The 13,253-nt window shown below is 37.2% G+C and overlaps 1 protein-coding gene across 2 annotated transcripts in view; it reads right to left on the bottom strand.

Annotated features, from left to right (window-relative positions):
* Positions 1-13,253, bottom strand: part of Pot1 (protection of telomeres 1) — a 58,521-nt gene that overhangs the window by 40,518 nt on the left and 4,750 nt on the right. For both annotated transcript variants that reach the window (XM_013119075.3, XM_021231829.2), the window contains exon 3: positions 10,062-10,176. In XM_013119075.3, the coding sequence (XP_012974529.1) occupies positions 10,062-10,176 (115 nt within the window). The remainder of the gene's footprint in view (positions 1-10,061; positions 10,177-13,253) is intronic.

Raw genomic sequence — 13,253 nt, 5'->3', positions numbered from 1 at the left:
ACAAAACACTTGTTGATGGGAGATGCCATTCTGTAAATCTGTCTTTTATTGGTTGTTAAATAAAGCACTGATGGCCAATAGGGAAGATAGGTGGGACTAGAGTCGAGAAGGATTCTGGGAAAGAGAAACACAGGGAGCCACGATGTAGCTGCCATAGGGGTAAGAAGTCCAGACCCTTTCTCTGGTAAGAGAAATACTTAGATTAACAATTATGGAGTAAATATTTAAGTCAGAGATACCCAGTAAGAAACCAAGCAAACTGCCAACAACTTCATAATTAATATAGTGTCCTGTATGTTCATTTGGGACTGATGTGGCTCTGGAACCAGGCTGGAGGGAAGGCTTCACTCTACAACTTGTACATATAAAAGAAAAAATAATAATTAAAAAAGTGTTAACTATGTGCTAGCAAGGGGCAACCAAAACAGCAATAGGATTTATACTACTGTTCTTCATGACACACTTTTCTTGAAAACCTACATAAGATCTTACAATCTGCCTGTGCTAGTTGTATGTCAAATTGACAAAAGCTTAAGTCATATGAGAGGGGGGAACCTCAATAAAGAAAATGCCTCAACCACAACTGGCTCTGAGGACCTGACCGCAGAACTGGCCCTGCTCCTTCCTGCAGGGTGGATTGGGTGAGCTAGGCAAAATAGTGCTAGAGAGTTCGACCAGTGATGATGAGGGAAAGCTGGTGGGCTGATCAACCCAGCTACCACCCATGTGTTATGGAATAATCTTTTGTACACTGTGAAGATGTGTCTTTGCCAAGGTATCTTCTCACTGGTTTAATAAGAACTGATTGGACAATAGCTTGGCAGGCAGAGGTTCGGGGGGAGAACCAAACTGAGAGGAGGCTGGGAAGAAGAAGGGTGAATACAGAGTTGCCAATCAGACACAGAGGACGCAGAAGATGAATATGCATTACCTAAGAGGTATGAGCTAGGTAGTAACAAGCTTAAGCTATCTGCGGAGCATTTATAATTGATAATAAGTTTCTGTGTGGTTATGTGGGAGCCTACTGGAAGAACAGTGCTGACTAGCAGGACAGAGAAACCCACCTACACCCAGGCTTAGAATCAGGGCTATGAGTTAGCCCACTCCAACATCTATGAAGGAAACAAACTTGATGCAATGGCAGGATCTAAACGACACAGGACAACAGGACATCCAAGAGGAGGAGGCCCAGGGAGAACCCACTATTGATAGCTTGGCAGCAGCCAGAGACCTTGAACCGGATCAATGATTCATGGCAATGAATGCTTGCAAGTAAAATATGAATGGACTAAAAGAGTAAACTGTGTGGCTCAAGGGGCCACACTACAGCCTGTAGGGCGTGATTCCTTTCCTTTTTGGTTTTTGTTTTGTTTTGTGGTTTTTGCTTTTTTGGGTGAGATTGCAAGGACACAGGGCAGCGGATGGATGTGAGCAGGTAGGAGATGAGTGGGTAAGTGGGATGGGAATGCGTAACGTGAAACCCACAAAGAATCAAAAACAGTTAAAAGAAAAAAAAATAGGTGACAAAAGAGAAAAAAAAAAGGAAAATACTTCCAGAAGATCAGGCTGTACACAAGTCTACAGTGCATTTCTTAATTAGTGATGCATGGGGTAGGGACCAGCCCATTGTGGTGGTTCTATCCCTGGGCTTGAAGTTCTGGATTCTATAAAAAAGGAGGCAGAGCAAGCCATTAAGCAGCACTCCTCCAAGGCCTCTACATCACCTACTGTCTCGTGTCCTACCCTGTTTGAGTTCCTGTCCTGACTGCCTTTGATTATGAACAGTGCTGTGGAACTGTAAAATTTAATAAACCCTTTCCTTCCCAGGTTACTTGGTCATGGTGCTTTGTCCTAACAATGCAAACCCAAACTAAGTCACTATCTTAGGAAGATAAATATACTATCAAAAATATTTGCCAAGACACAGTGCCAGTTTTATCAGAATTGTCTTACAACTCTGAAAGCACAGACTCAAAGACGACAAAGGAATGTCATTCCGTTTTCACTGGTATCTCACTTAGCTGCTTTTAGTTAGCTGCTTACCTCACCAAAAAAGAAATTCACTATGAATTTGAAGGAAGTTTCTAGAAGAATTGAGGATAGAAAATAACCATGTAACCTTACTCAAAAAGTAAATTAAAATGTCAACGACCCAAAATAAGGCAATCCTGGGGAGGCAGTAAGTTAATCAAGAGCCAGAAAGATCTAAAATCTCACTTTGAACTCAAGAGTAAGTGTTCCAGATAACACCAACAAGGAGCCTGCCTTCACAGGCTTTGATAATTGCTCCAAGGAAGTTACTCACCAATCAAAACAACAGAAAATAAAACAGAAGAAACATATTTCTTGGCCCTATTGTAGTTTTTTAAACTTTCCCAAATGAAAACACAAAATTAAAGGTAATTTATTAGTCTGCTGCCTTGATACCTGGCATTAGAAGGAAAGATAAAGAAAGCAGAAAGAATATCACATTAGTATCTTTTAACTAACAAATACACAGTATAAGCATGCATGGATATACACACACATGTATATGCTTAAATACTTCAGGAATACTTCAGATTCAAACTGATGAGGAGGTATTTAAGTGATTTTACACTGTGGAAATACTTTGCATAACTTGACAGAAATCTGAAAAGATAACAAGTGATGAATTAAGCTCTTTATTCTGCAATCTTGAGCAATTCACCAAATTTCCTCAGCATGACTAAGTGTAAATTGCCTTAGTGTTTTATTGTAAGGGAAAGATGGCACCTTACCTAAGAATGTCTTTAATCAAAGAAACATGCAAGCATACATTACATAATCCATGAGAGATTCTTCAGCAAATGTATGTTCATTTCATCTATAATGTTTAATTTATACTGTATTTCAATAACATTCATCCATCAACATTCAAGGTTATTATGAAAAAATTCAAGTAAAAGTTTTGAAGGAAAATTATTGGTGAGAGAACCCATTATATGTGTCAATCTTCCTTCTTTACCAGGAAATCTACTATAAAAAGAGCATTGTTTTTAATTATTCTGGTAGATAGTCATATAATCTCCCTTCATACTTTAAATATACCACAAGAGGGCATGGAAGGTAGACTAGGTGCATATATACTTCACTATCCTAAGCATTCTGACATAGGAACAAACGTCTCACAAAAGACACTATGAGTTGAGTAGTCATACTCATTGTTCATAGATGACATACCTATCAAACCTGTAGACAGCTACACTAAGACCAGTATAAAATCTTTGAACATAGAAAACAATAACAGTTTTTAAATTAATCTGGCAGTGGATATTCAGGGAAAAAAAAAGAGAGCAGGCAGAGAGATGGTTCAGCACCTAAAGCTGTTTGCTGTCAAGCCTGATGATCGAAGTTTGCTTCACAGAACCCACAAAGTAGAGGGAAACCAGCTCCAGTACGCTGTCCTTTGTGTCCTCTGTCTTCCACACATGTGCTGTGGTATATGCACCCTGCTATTCACGCACGCACGCACGCACGCACGCACACACACACACCACTGATACATTCTATAATACAGATTGACCTCAGAATCATTATTCTCCTAAGTAAAGTCAGGTGCTGAAGATCACAGAGATTATCACCGACTGTATATGTAGAGTCCAGAAGGGCAAAGGGCAATGCGTACTGCTGGAAAACTAGGGCCAGGCAAAGGAATGAAACTTTGAATGAAAAGAATGGTTTGATATGACTTGGTACTGTATTCCTTCACCTATTAAAAATAATCAATCTTCTTGATAAAATCACCATACATAAATCTTCTAAACACTGCATTTATTTAAGTGATTTTGAAACAAGTCAGTTATCAACAAAACGTTAGTTCACCATCACACTGTTCACTGCAACAAAAGTTACACACACACAGACACACACCCCACACCTTTCCTTGATGTAGTATAGGATGTAGTATAGGTTTCTAGAAAGCATTTTAAGGGTGGGTTTGATGCCACACACCTTTAGCTCCAGTATTCCTGAGGCAGATGTGGTGGTGGAGATGAGGGCCTAAGGAGGCAGAAGCAGGCGATTTTTGTGATTCTGAAGGCAGCCTGGTCTATGTAGGTATTTCCAGGCCGGTCAAGGATACACAGAAAGACCGACAAAAACAAACAAAATCCCAAGAAAACAAAACCTAAACAGTGTAAAAATTACTTTTTATATACAACTATTCTAACTATAAAATAAAGCATGTTTATTTTCAAAATAAGCTAATAATTAGCTAAAGGAAACTATAAAATGCAGAGTATCGTATTATGCACCAAAATCCAGATGAAAACCTCAAGCTACAATCAAGAATTCTTCATGTATCTGACAATAAGCAATACAAGGGCCAACATTTTCCTACCCCACCTCCATTCTCCTGGTAGAAATGGGTGAAATAGTTATAAGCGATGTGAGTCAGCTGAAGTAGACAATGGTAGATCAACGATCCACACCCTTAACCAGGGAAGTGATGAGCACCTATAGCTTTGATGGCTTCCCTTACTGGAAGTTAGACAGTCAAGTTCTAAAAGAAGTGCCATTAACTAGAATCATCATAGTTATTCATTCTAGTCACCGAGGAAAGGAAAGCTCAGTGCCTGTCTCACATAGGAACTCGACCATTACAAGGATACAAAACCTTTCAATTTAAATATCTATATTAAAAAGCAGAACCATAAAGCTATTGAGGAAATCACTGCAGGTCATATGGCATACTCATGAGTCATGTTAAAGATAGAATGACATCTTAAAGAATCCAAATAGAGGGCTAGGGAGATAGCTCACACAGTAAAGTGATTGGTAAGAAAGCATAAAGACTCAAGTTTTATTAGAGAACCCATGTTTAAAAAACAAGCAAACAACAAAACAAACACAAACAAACACAAATCAGGTATGGTGGCTTTTATAATGTCTGTGCTAAGGAGAGTGAAACACAAAGATCCCTGGGGCTCAGTTGTCAGGCACCCTCATTTGTAAATCCCAGGCCAGCGAGAGACACAGTCTCAGATTAAATCAAAACAGATTGGGTAGACAATTCCTGAAGAACACCACCAGAAGTCGTCCACTGGTCTCTATACATATGCACTGGCACACAGATGATAGGGAGTACACTTGAACAACACACATATACATACACAAGGATCCTAAGGGTATTATATTACAATTATGAAGTTAGTATTTTTAATAATGTGTGTCCTTTTACTACCAGGACTGTTCAACCTCTGAAGGAATAAAAACCATACTTCTTCCATAACTTAATATAAAGCTTGAGATACAATACATTTGCTAACAGTTTTTATTTCTTCAGAGGTTCATCAGTTCTGTGATCAGAAATGATAGTACATTATAGGTCATATATAATCTTCAATATTCAGGATGCAAGGAAAAGTATTATTTTTTAGTCAAGTAGTAAGGAAGCCAAATAACACCTACCACCTCTATAACAAATTTAACACTTTAAAAATAAATTTAACACAAAGTTTTAGTTATATACAACACTATATAATTCCAAAATCTGAGCTACATAAAGACAATTCCCCTACCTATCTAGTTATATATACATCTAGATCAGAGGTTCTCAACCCATGGGTCATCACCCCTTAGGAGTCAGAGAACCCTTTTACGGGGGCTAAATAGCAGATATCCTGAATATCAGATATTTAAATGATGATTCATAACAGTACCCAAATGAGTCATGAAGTAGCAAGCCAATAATTTTATGACTGAGGTTCCACATATGAGGATCTATATTAAAGGGTTGTAGCACTGCTGTTACTGACATTATGGGTCTGTACTGTACCATCACACTTACGTAAAACAAAGAGCCATGGACTGTACATACATACTTACTCTAGTACTTTTCTGGGGTAACGGTCACTAAGCTGACCCTTTGTTGGACGTAAATATCAGTATGATTTGCCTGATTTTCATTGTTGCATTTAATTCTGTTGAAGGATAAGTTCTGTCAACTGCAACTAAAACTACAGGATGCACAGTTTTAAAACTTCACTGCCTGTCTTGAGGAAGACATCATGCTGTCTGAAAGATGGATTTTATAGTTTCAATGACTGCAGATAAAATTGATGACATTCATTTTGATTTGTTATCTCAGAAGAAACACAGAAACATATTATCCCCATAATAACAGATGGTTCATTACAAGCCATGAATTTTTTACTAAGGTTCAACTACACAATTCTGATAGAAATATGAGGCACAAGCACACATACTAAATAATTACATTTCCCCTTGGCATTCCTTTTCATTCATGATCTAATAATATGATCAGAAGAAAGCATGATTATACTATCTATATATACAGTCATCAGTGTTTTAAAATAACATTTTAATTTTGCATTGCCATTTTTAATTGCTTCTGATGATGTATTTTCTGTTCACTTTATTTTAAATGTCCTATGATAAAAATTAACATGTCAAATATAAGCTTTTAAAATTTTATCTTCTACCAAGTAGGATGGCTAAGCTCGGCAGGTCAGTGTCAGGCACAAAGATCTGATCATGAGCGAGAGGGTCGTAGTCTCATTAGGACACGATACTCAGGCAGGGACGGAGAGAGGCCATAACCACCAATGCGAAGGGACTAGGAAATTCACATTGAAATCAAACTCTATCTGTTTCAACTTAATGTTTCATTGGGGTTTAAAACAATAAATGCTATAAGAACTTTTCATAAATCAGTCCTTTAAGTTACACTTTTGGTCTGGTCAAGTTCATAATTATCTCCAGATTCAACAGTCTTCATTGTGGTTTAGAGTAAGCTATCGTACTGTACATTAGTAAAATATGAAAATGAAATTTTCACGCATTCAGCCCACTCAAGAGCTAACGCTCAGTTAATTGCTCTATATTACAGTTTTTGTAATTGCAAAAAATGTAAAACTTGTAAAAACGCAAGTTTTGAATATATTTTGCATCATCAAGTCAATGAGGATATCTCTGTATTTCTAACATGAGCACATTTTCTAGGATGCGGTATGTAAACAATATTTTCTATTTTATCAATAATATACATTGCTTCATGTTTGTAACATGTCTGAAGTATGGGTTCCCATTTAAAACAAAAAAGATATTTTTGTACTATTCTTTGAACTTAACAATACTTAATATAGTGACCTTAATAAATCAGTGCTTTTGAATAGGTGAAATAAAAAAGTGTTCAATTTACTTGAAGTGCATTACACTAGAGCTAAAGTGTGCTCTCAGTTTTATATTGTAGTGTGAAAAAAACTAATGGTTTCTGATATATGTTCTTACAATTTGTTTAGAGTTGCATTATCATACAATTTATGGATCATACTTTACTAATTTTCTTTGAAGACTACAAAAATGGAACGATAAAAACTGATAGTTTTTAATTTCATCAAATATTCTTTTTTGGATGATGGGGATAAAAGGATATAACATAAGGTCTACCAATTAGAATTTTAGTGTACTGTCAAATGTAATATACAAGCCCAATACAGCACACTATGTCCCCACAACCTTTTTTTACCTTCCATGATTGAAAATTTACAGTCAGTGAACAGCAAATGCCCATTTCCTGCTTACTTTACCCCCGGCCAGCAACAGCCCCTTTCCTTCCCACTCCTATGCATGACTATTTATGTCTAGCTACAGGAAGTGGTACACAGCATCGGTCTCTTTCTGACATACTTCAGTTAATATACATACTGGGCTTAAGGTTTTGTTCACATTGCTGGGAAAAAGGGGATTTCCTTCTTCATAAACTCTAAAATACTCTACTGCAAGGACATGTGGATTTCTTCATCTACTCATCGCTTACTGGGTATTTTGGCTGATTCTATAACCTTTCTATTGTGAGTAACACTGCAGCAAACAGGGAACATACAAGTATTTCTTTGTGATACTGATTTCCATTTATCTAGATAAAAATCTACAAGTGATTTTTGGATCACCATGCAATTTCACTTTTGAGAAAATTTATTCTCAGGAGAACTGCACAATAGGACAACAGAGTCCACTTTCTTCATAGCCACATCGGCATTTGTTTTGGCATTTTGGTAATAATGGTGTCCTTAAGAGGTGGAAGGTGGCAGCTGTGGATGGTTGCTTACGCCTATCACCACATGTTCTCATGTTCTCACTCTTTGAAGAACTGTCTATCCAAGTCCTTGACATACATTTTAAGTGTCTTTTTATTTTATTTCTTCTTGTTGAGATATAAAAGTTCCCTAAATATCTGAGATAAACAACTTGAGATAAATAAAGAGTCTCTCCCATTCTATAGATTGTCTTTCGTTGTACTGAGAAGCTTCTGTAAGGCAACGGACACAACACAGTCAAAGTCAACAAGACAAAAAAGGCATCCACAGAATGGGAAAAGACATTCACCAACCCCACATCTGACAGAGGGCTGACTTCCAAACTTTACAAAGAACTCTAGAAGCTAGTATCCAAAACACCAAATGATGCAATTAAAATGGGGGCTACAGAACTAAATAAAGAATTCTTAACAGAGGAGTCTAAAATGGCTGAGAGACACTTAAGAAAGTGTTCAACATCCTTAGCCATCAGGGAAATGCAAATCAAAACAACTCTGAGATACCACCTTACTCCTGTTTGAATGGAGAAAATCAAAAACACCAATGGCAGCTTATGCTGGAGAGGATGTGGAGAAAGGGAAACACTCCTCCAATGCTGGTGGAGTGGCCGACTAGTACAGCCACTATGGAAATCAGTATGGAGATTCCTCAGGAAAATGGGAATCAGTCTACCACAAGACCCAGCAACTCCACTCTTAGGCATATATCCAAAAGATGCCCATTCATACAAGGATGTCTGTTCCACTATGTTCACAGCAGCATTATTTGTAATAGCCAGAACCTGGAAGCAACCTAGATGCTCCTTAACTGAAGAGTAGATACAAAAAATGTCGTACATTTATACTATGGACTACTACTCAGCGGAAAGAAACAATGGAATCTTGAAATTTGTAGGCAAATGGACAGCACTAGAAGAAACCATCCTGGGTGAGGTAACTGAGTCACAAGAAGACAAACATGGTAAGTACTCACTCATATATGGATTTTAGACATGGATCAGGGGACTGTCAGCCTACAATCCCACTGCCAGAGAGTCTGGGAAACAGGGAGGACCCTAAGAGAGATATGTATGGTACCCAAGAGAAGGGGAATGGGGCAAGATCTCCTGAGTGGATTGGGAGCCTGGGGGGAAGGGAGAGGGATCTGGGAAAAAGAGAGGGGGAGAAGAGGGAGGGGAGAGGAGGACAGAGGAGGATATTGGGCAGCAGGAATGTTGAGTCAGGGGAAGAACAGAAGAGACCAGGATGAGAGATACCTTAATAGAGGGAGTCATTAAGGTTTGAGGAGAGATCTGGCACTAGTGAGATTTCTAGAGATCTACAAGGATGGCACCACCTGGCAAACTAAGCAATAGTGCTGCGTTAAATGTCCATCCCTGAAAATGAGATTGATGACTACCTTATATGACATCCTAGAGCCTTCATCCACTGGCTGATGGAAGCAGAGGCAGACACGACACCCACATCCAAACACTGAACTAATCTCCTGGAACCCAGTGGCAGAGAGGGAGAAGTGATGAGCAAAGGGGTCAAGACTAAGCTTACAAGTATTTAACTTCACTTATTTAAAAATTCTCTACTTTCCTTCTCCTCCCCGAACACTTTTATCAGATCATACTTGGCACATTCTATACTATGTATCCATCAACATGCTATGGCTAGCTTCTCTCTTTTGTTTGTCTTACTTGAGGGTGACTGATGGGCTGTTATGTAGTGTGATGTTCAGTATCTGCTAACATGTTCATCTTCATCAACAAATTCTATATTTTCATATCATTTAGTACCCTTTAAAACTGTATTTATGTTGTAAATAAGACCCTGGAATCTAAAGACCACATTCACTTCACAAATTAAATAGCCAAATATTACTCATCAGTATTATTTAACAATTAAAAATCAGGATTGCACTTGTTCTGAGTTGTGTCCCTGAGATCAATAATGCAGTTCTTGGTCATAAAACACCATATACATTGATACCTACCAGTTCCTTTGCTGAGGTATGGAGGCTTAAAGAATTTCACAACAGCATAGACATTGACAATTGCACCTTCTTTAAGTAGATTCAGGGGTGTATATGTATAGGGAGTTACTGGAACCTAAAGAAAGGACAGCAATTATATCACTAAGTATCTACATTTTAAAATATTATGGTGATATATGCAAATTAACAAGTATATATAATTTCATTTTAAAAGATTTTTCCTAAAGGGAAGGACTTAAAAATGCAAAGGGAAAAGTTGAAAACAAGAAAGACAAACACTACGTCCAAAGGTTACTATAGAAACCAACTAGTTTTCTTGAAATAATTTGGTTCACAGTAGAGAAATTAACATATCAGCCTACAAAAGTATAACCAGCTTAAATTTAAATTATACTTCTTCAACAAGAAAAGCATACAAATCCATTAAAACATCAAAAGTTGGTGTATAAAGTGAAGCAATACAGAAAAGACTTTTAAGGGTTGATGAAGAAATCAGTTGAATAAGGCAATTCATAACAATAACAAGGGAAAAAAGTATCATGTAAGACTGTAGCTCATACTAACAGCATCACTAAATTAACACGTAAAATTTCAGTAGTCCATTTACTCCTTCCCATTGAGAGATAAATTTAACATGCCACTCTGAAACTGACTATTTAAAATCTCAAACAGAGATGAATTCTTTTTTCTTCTTCTTAAGAAAGCTGATTCTTTGGCACAGACAAAGAAGGGCTTTGCAATTTAGTCAGTCTTTAATATACAAGAAGAGTGTAGCTCATTAATATGATAGAATAATGCTCAGCAAGAGGAATACAAAAGAGAAGGTTTGGACTGTCAAAGCATCAAAATAACTGGACTCGGTATCCTGCCTTAATGAGTATGCCCCTGATACTGACAAAAAGGGAAAGCCAGCAGAGCTTTGGGAGACTAAACAGTATCTGCATACTGCTTACTGATTCAAAGCAGAAAATGAGAAAAAAAAAACTTTGTAACTATTAATTTGCCTTTCCATGAAGATTACTTTATATGGCTGTTATTCTTTTCAATATAAGTAAGTTAACTGATTTTTCTTCATGATCATTCTCTTACAAGTCAGATTAATGTATCCTTAAATGGCAATTATCTGTGAACATCATAAATACATTTATATCATACTTCCAAATAAGTCCAAACTGAGTAGCAATTGATTTCCCTTGCTGACAGTAAAGCATGATTTCCTAAAACAAGACTTCAGGGGCCAGGAGGTATCCAAATCACTTTGAAGTTGAGACAAATGTTGTTAGGGGAGAGTTAATAGGGTTAGGTAAGGGGAGTGATAAACAGATGTGCATCACAGATAAGTAGTAACATGTGTCATAAACAAAATCCACAAAGTCAACAGCACTTACAAGCACTTGGATATAACATTATAGCAGGGATCCAAAAACAGTCTGACAAGTTGATGCAAAAGTGTCTAACATCTATGCCAATAGGACTACAAGTATCTAAAGCATCCTACCATGCCCTAAACTAGAAACATGACCTCGTTATGACAGGGCCTCCTGTGGCACTTTGTTGCTCAAGGAATATTCCTAAAAGGACTAGGATACTCCTATGCAATAGGACCTTGTGTGATAAGGGGACCGCTGTAGCCAACACACTGGCAAATTCAAGATTATATATAACCAGTGTGGCTATGAAATGAGTTTTTCTGTTTTGACCTGAGACAGAGTCTCTTTGTGAGATCCAACGTGTAACCCTCCTGCTTCATTGAGTTCTGTCATGCTGGGACTACAGCATGTGCCAACACTATAAATTTTTTATTTTTATTTTGATGGCCTCTCATGTCCAGCTGCCACAGTACTAGGCAACACAGATCTAGGAAGTCACTTACTCTGAGATACTAAAACATATTCACTAAAAAGCTAAAGAATATAACACACTAAAGATAATTTGATGATATCTTCAAAAATGCTTCAACATACAGATTCCCTAGCTATGTTTCACAAAGACATAAAAGGCCTCTATTATGTTTTGATAGCTTAAGACAAAGCTTATCACACAATAGGGCAAGAGAATGTGAGTACTAGGGACTGAAGATGTACCTCAGAGACAATGCTGACTGTCACTAAAGGTTCAGGTTTAATTCTTAGAACCAACCAAAAAGCACAACAACTTCTCACCAAACAAACAAACAAAAAATCCCTAAAACAAGGGTTAAAGGAAATCTAATTTACAGCAGTGGATAAAAATCAAGACAACTGTGCTTGAAGGAATGAAAATGTATCTAGTAGGGCTGGAGAGATGGTTCTGTAGGGGAAACACTGGCCATACATATGTGAGGATGGGAACACCCAGGTAAACACTAGATGGATTTGGCAGTCCACCTATAATGACACACGCTGGAGCCAGAGGCAGAGAACCCAGGAGCAAAATGGCTAACTAGACTGGAGTTAACAAACTCTGGATTTCAGTGGGATATCCTGCTTCAGAATATATGGAAGATAATGATAGATGAAGACATCCAACCATCAACTACTGGCATATGCATATATACACAGTGGTTAAAGGCAGCTTACTCTTCTTGCAGAGGACTGAGGTTTGGTTTCTAGCACCCAGGGTGGCTCACAAATATCTATAACTCTAGTACCAGGAGACCCAATGCCTTCTGGCATTTGAGAGCACCTGCATTAAACTGGTGTACACATAAACTCAACATACGGAAACAGAAATGAATAATAAATATAGATAGAATATACACATTATATTAAACTTTATTAATGTATTGCTTTCTTTCCAGTTTCATTCAGTTGTATGTATCCAAACTATAAAAATGGAACTTTTCTTTAGATACTAAAATTTTATAAAACAAAAGGTTAAAAATGTATAAATATAAAAATCTTTTGTATTTGCAAAATTAGTTAAATCATAATTCAGCACACAAGAATCTGCTTTAATACAGGCTGACAAAAGAACAAAAGAAATAAATATGCCTATTGTTTAAACTAATAACAATTGCATGTCTTCATGAAAAAAGAGCTGGTTTCCTACCAGTTTTCTTAGTTGTGCACAACTTATACAGAGATATTAGTAGACAATATAGGCAAAAACTGATCAAATATTGTTAGTTAAATACAAAACTATAATGTAATATCACATAAAAAAGTGAAGATACTGGTTTTGCATTGGAATGGTACTAATGTCAAATCTGAC

Source organism: Mesocricetus auratus, unplaced genomic scaffold, assembly GCF_017639785.1.
Source record: "Mesocricetus auratus isolate SY011 unplaced genomic scaffold, BCM_Maur_2.0 Super-Scaffold_100019, whole genome shotgun sequence".
In the NCBI taxonomy this organism is placed as follows: domain Eukaryota; kingdom Metazoa; phylum Chordata; class Mammalia; order Rodentia; family Cricetidae; genus Mesocricetus; species Mesocricetus auratus.
Note: the sequence above shows the minus strand (reverse complement) of the source record. Positions and strands in the feature narration are given on the sequence as shown.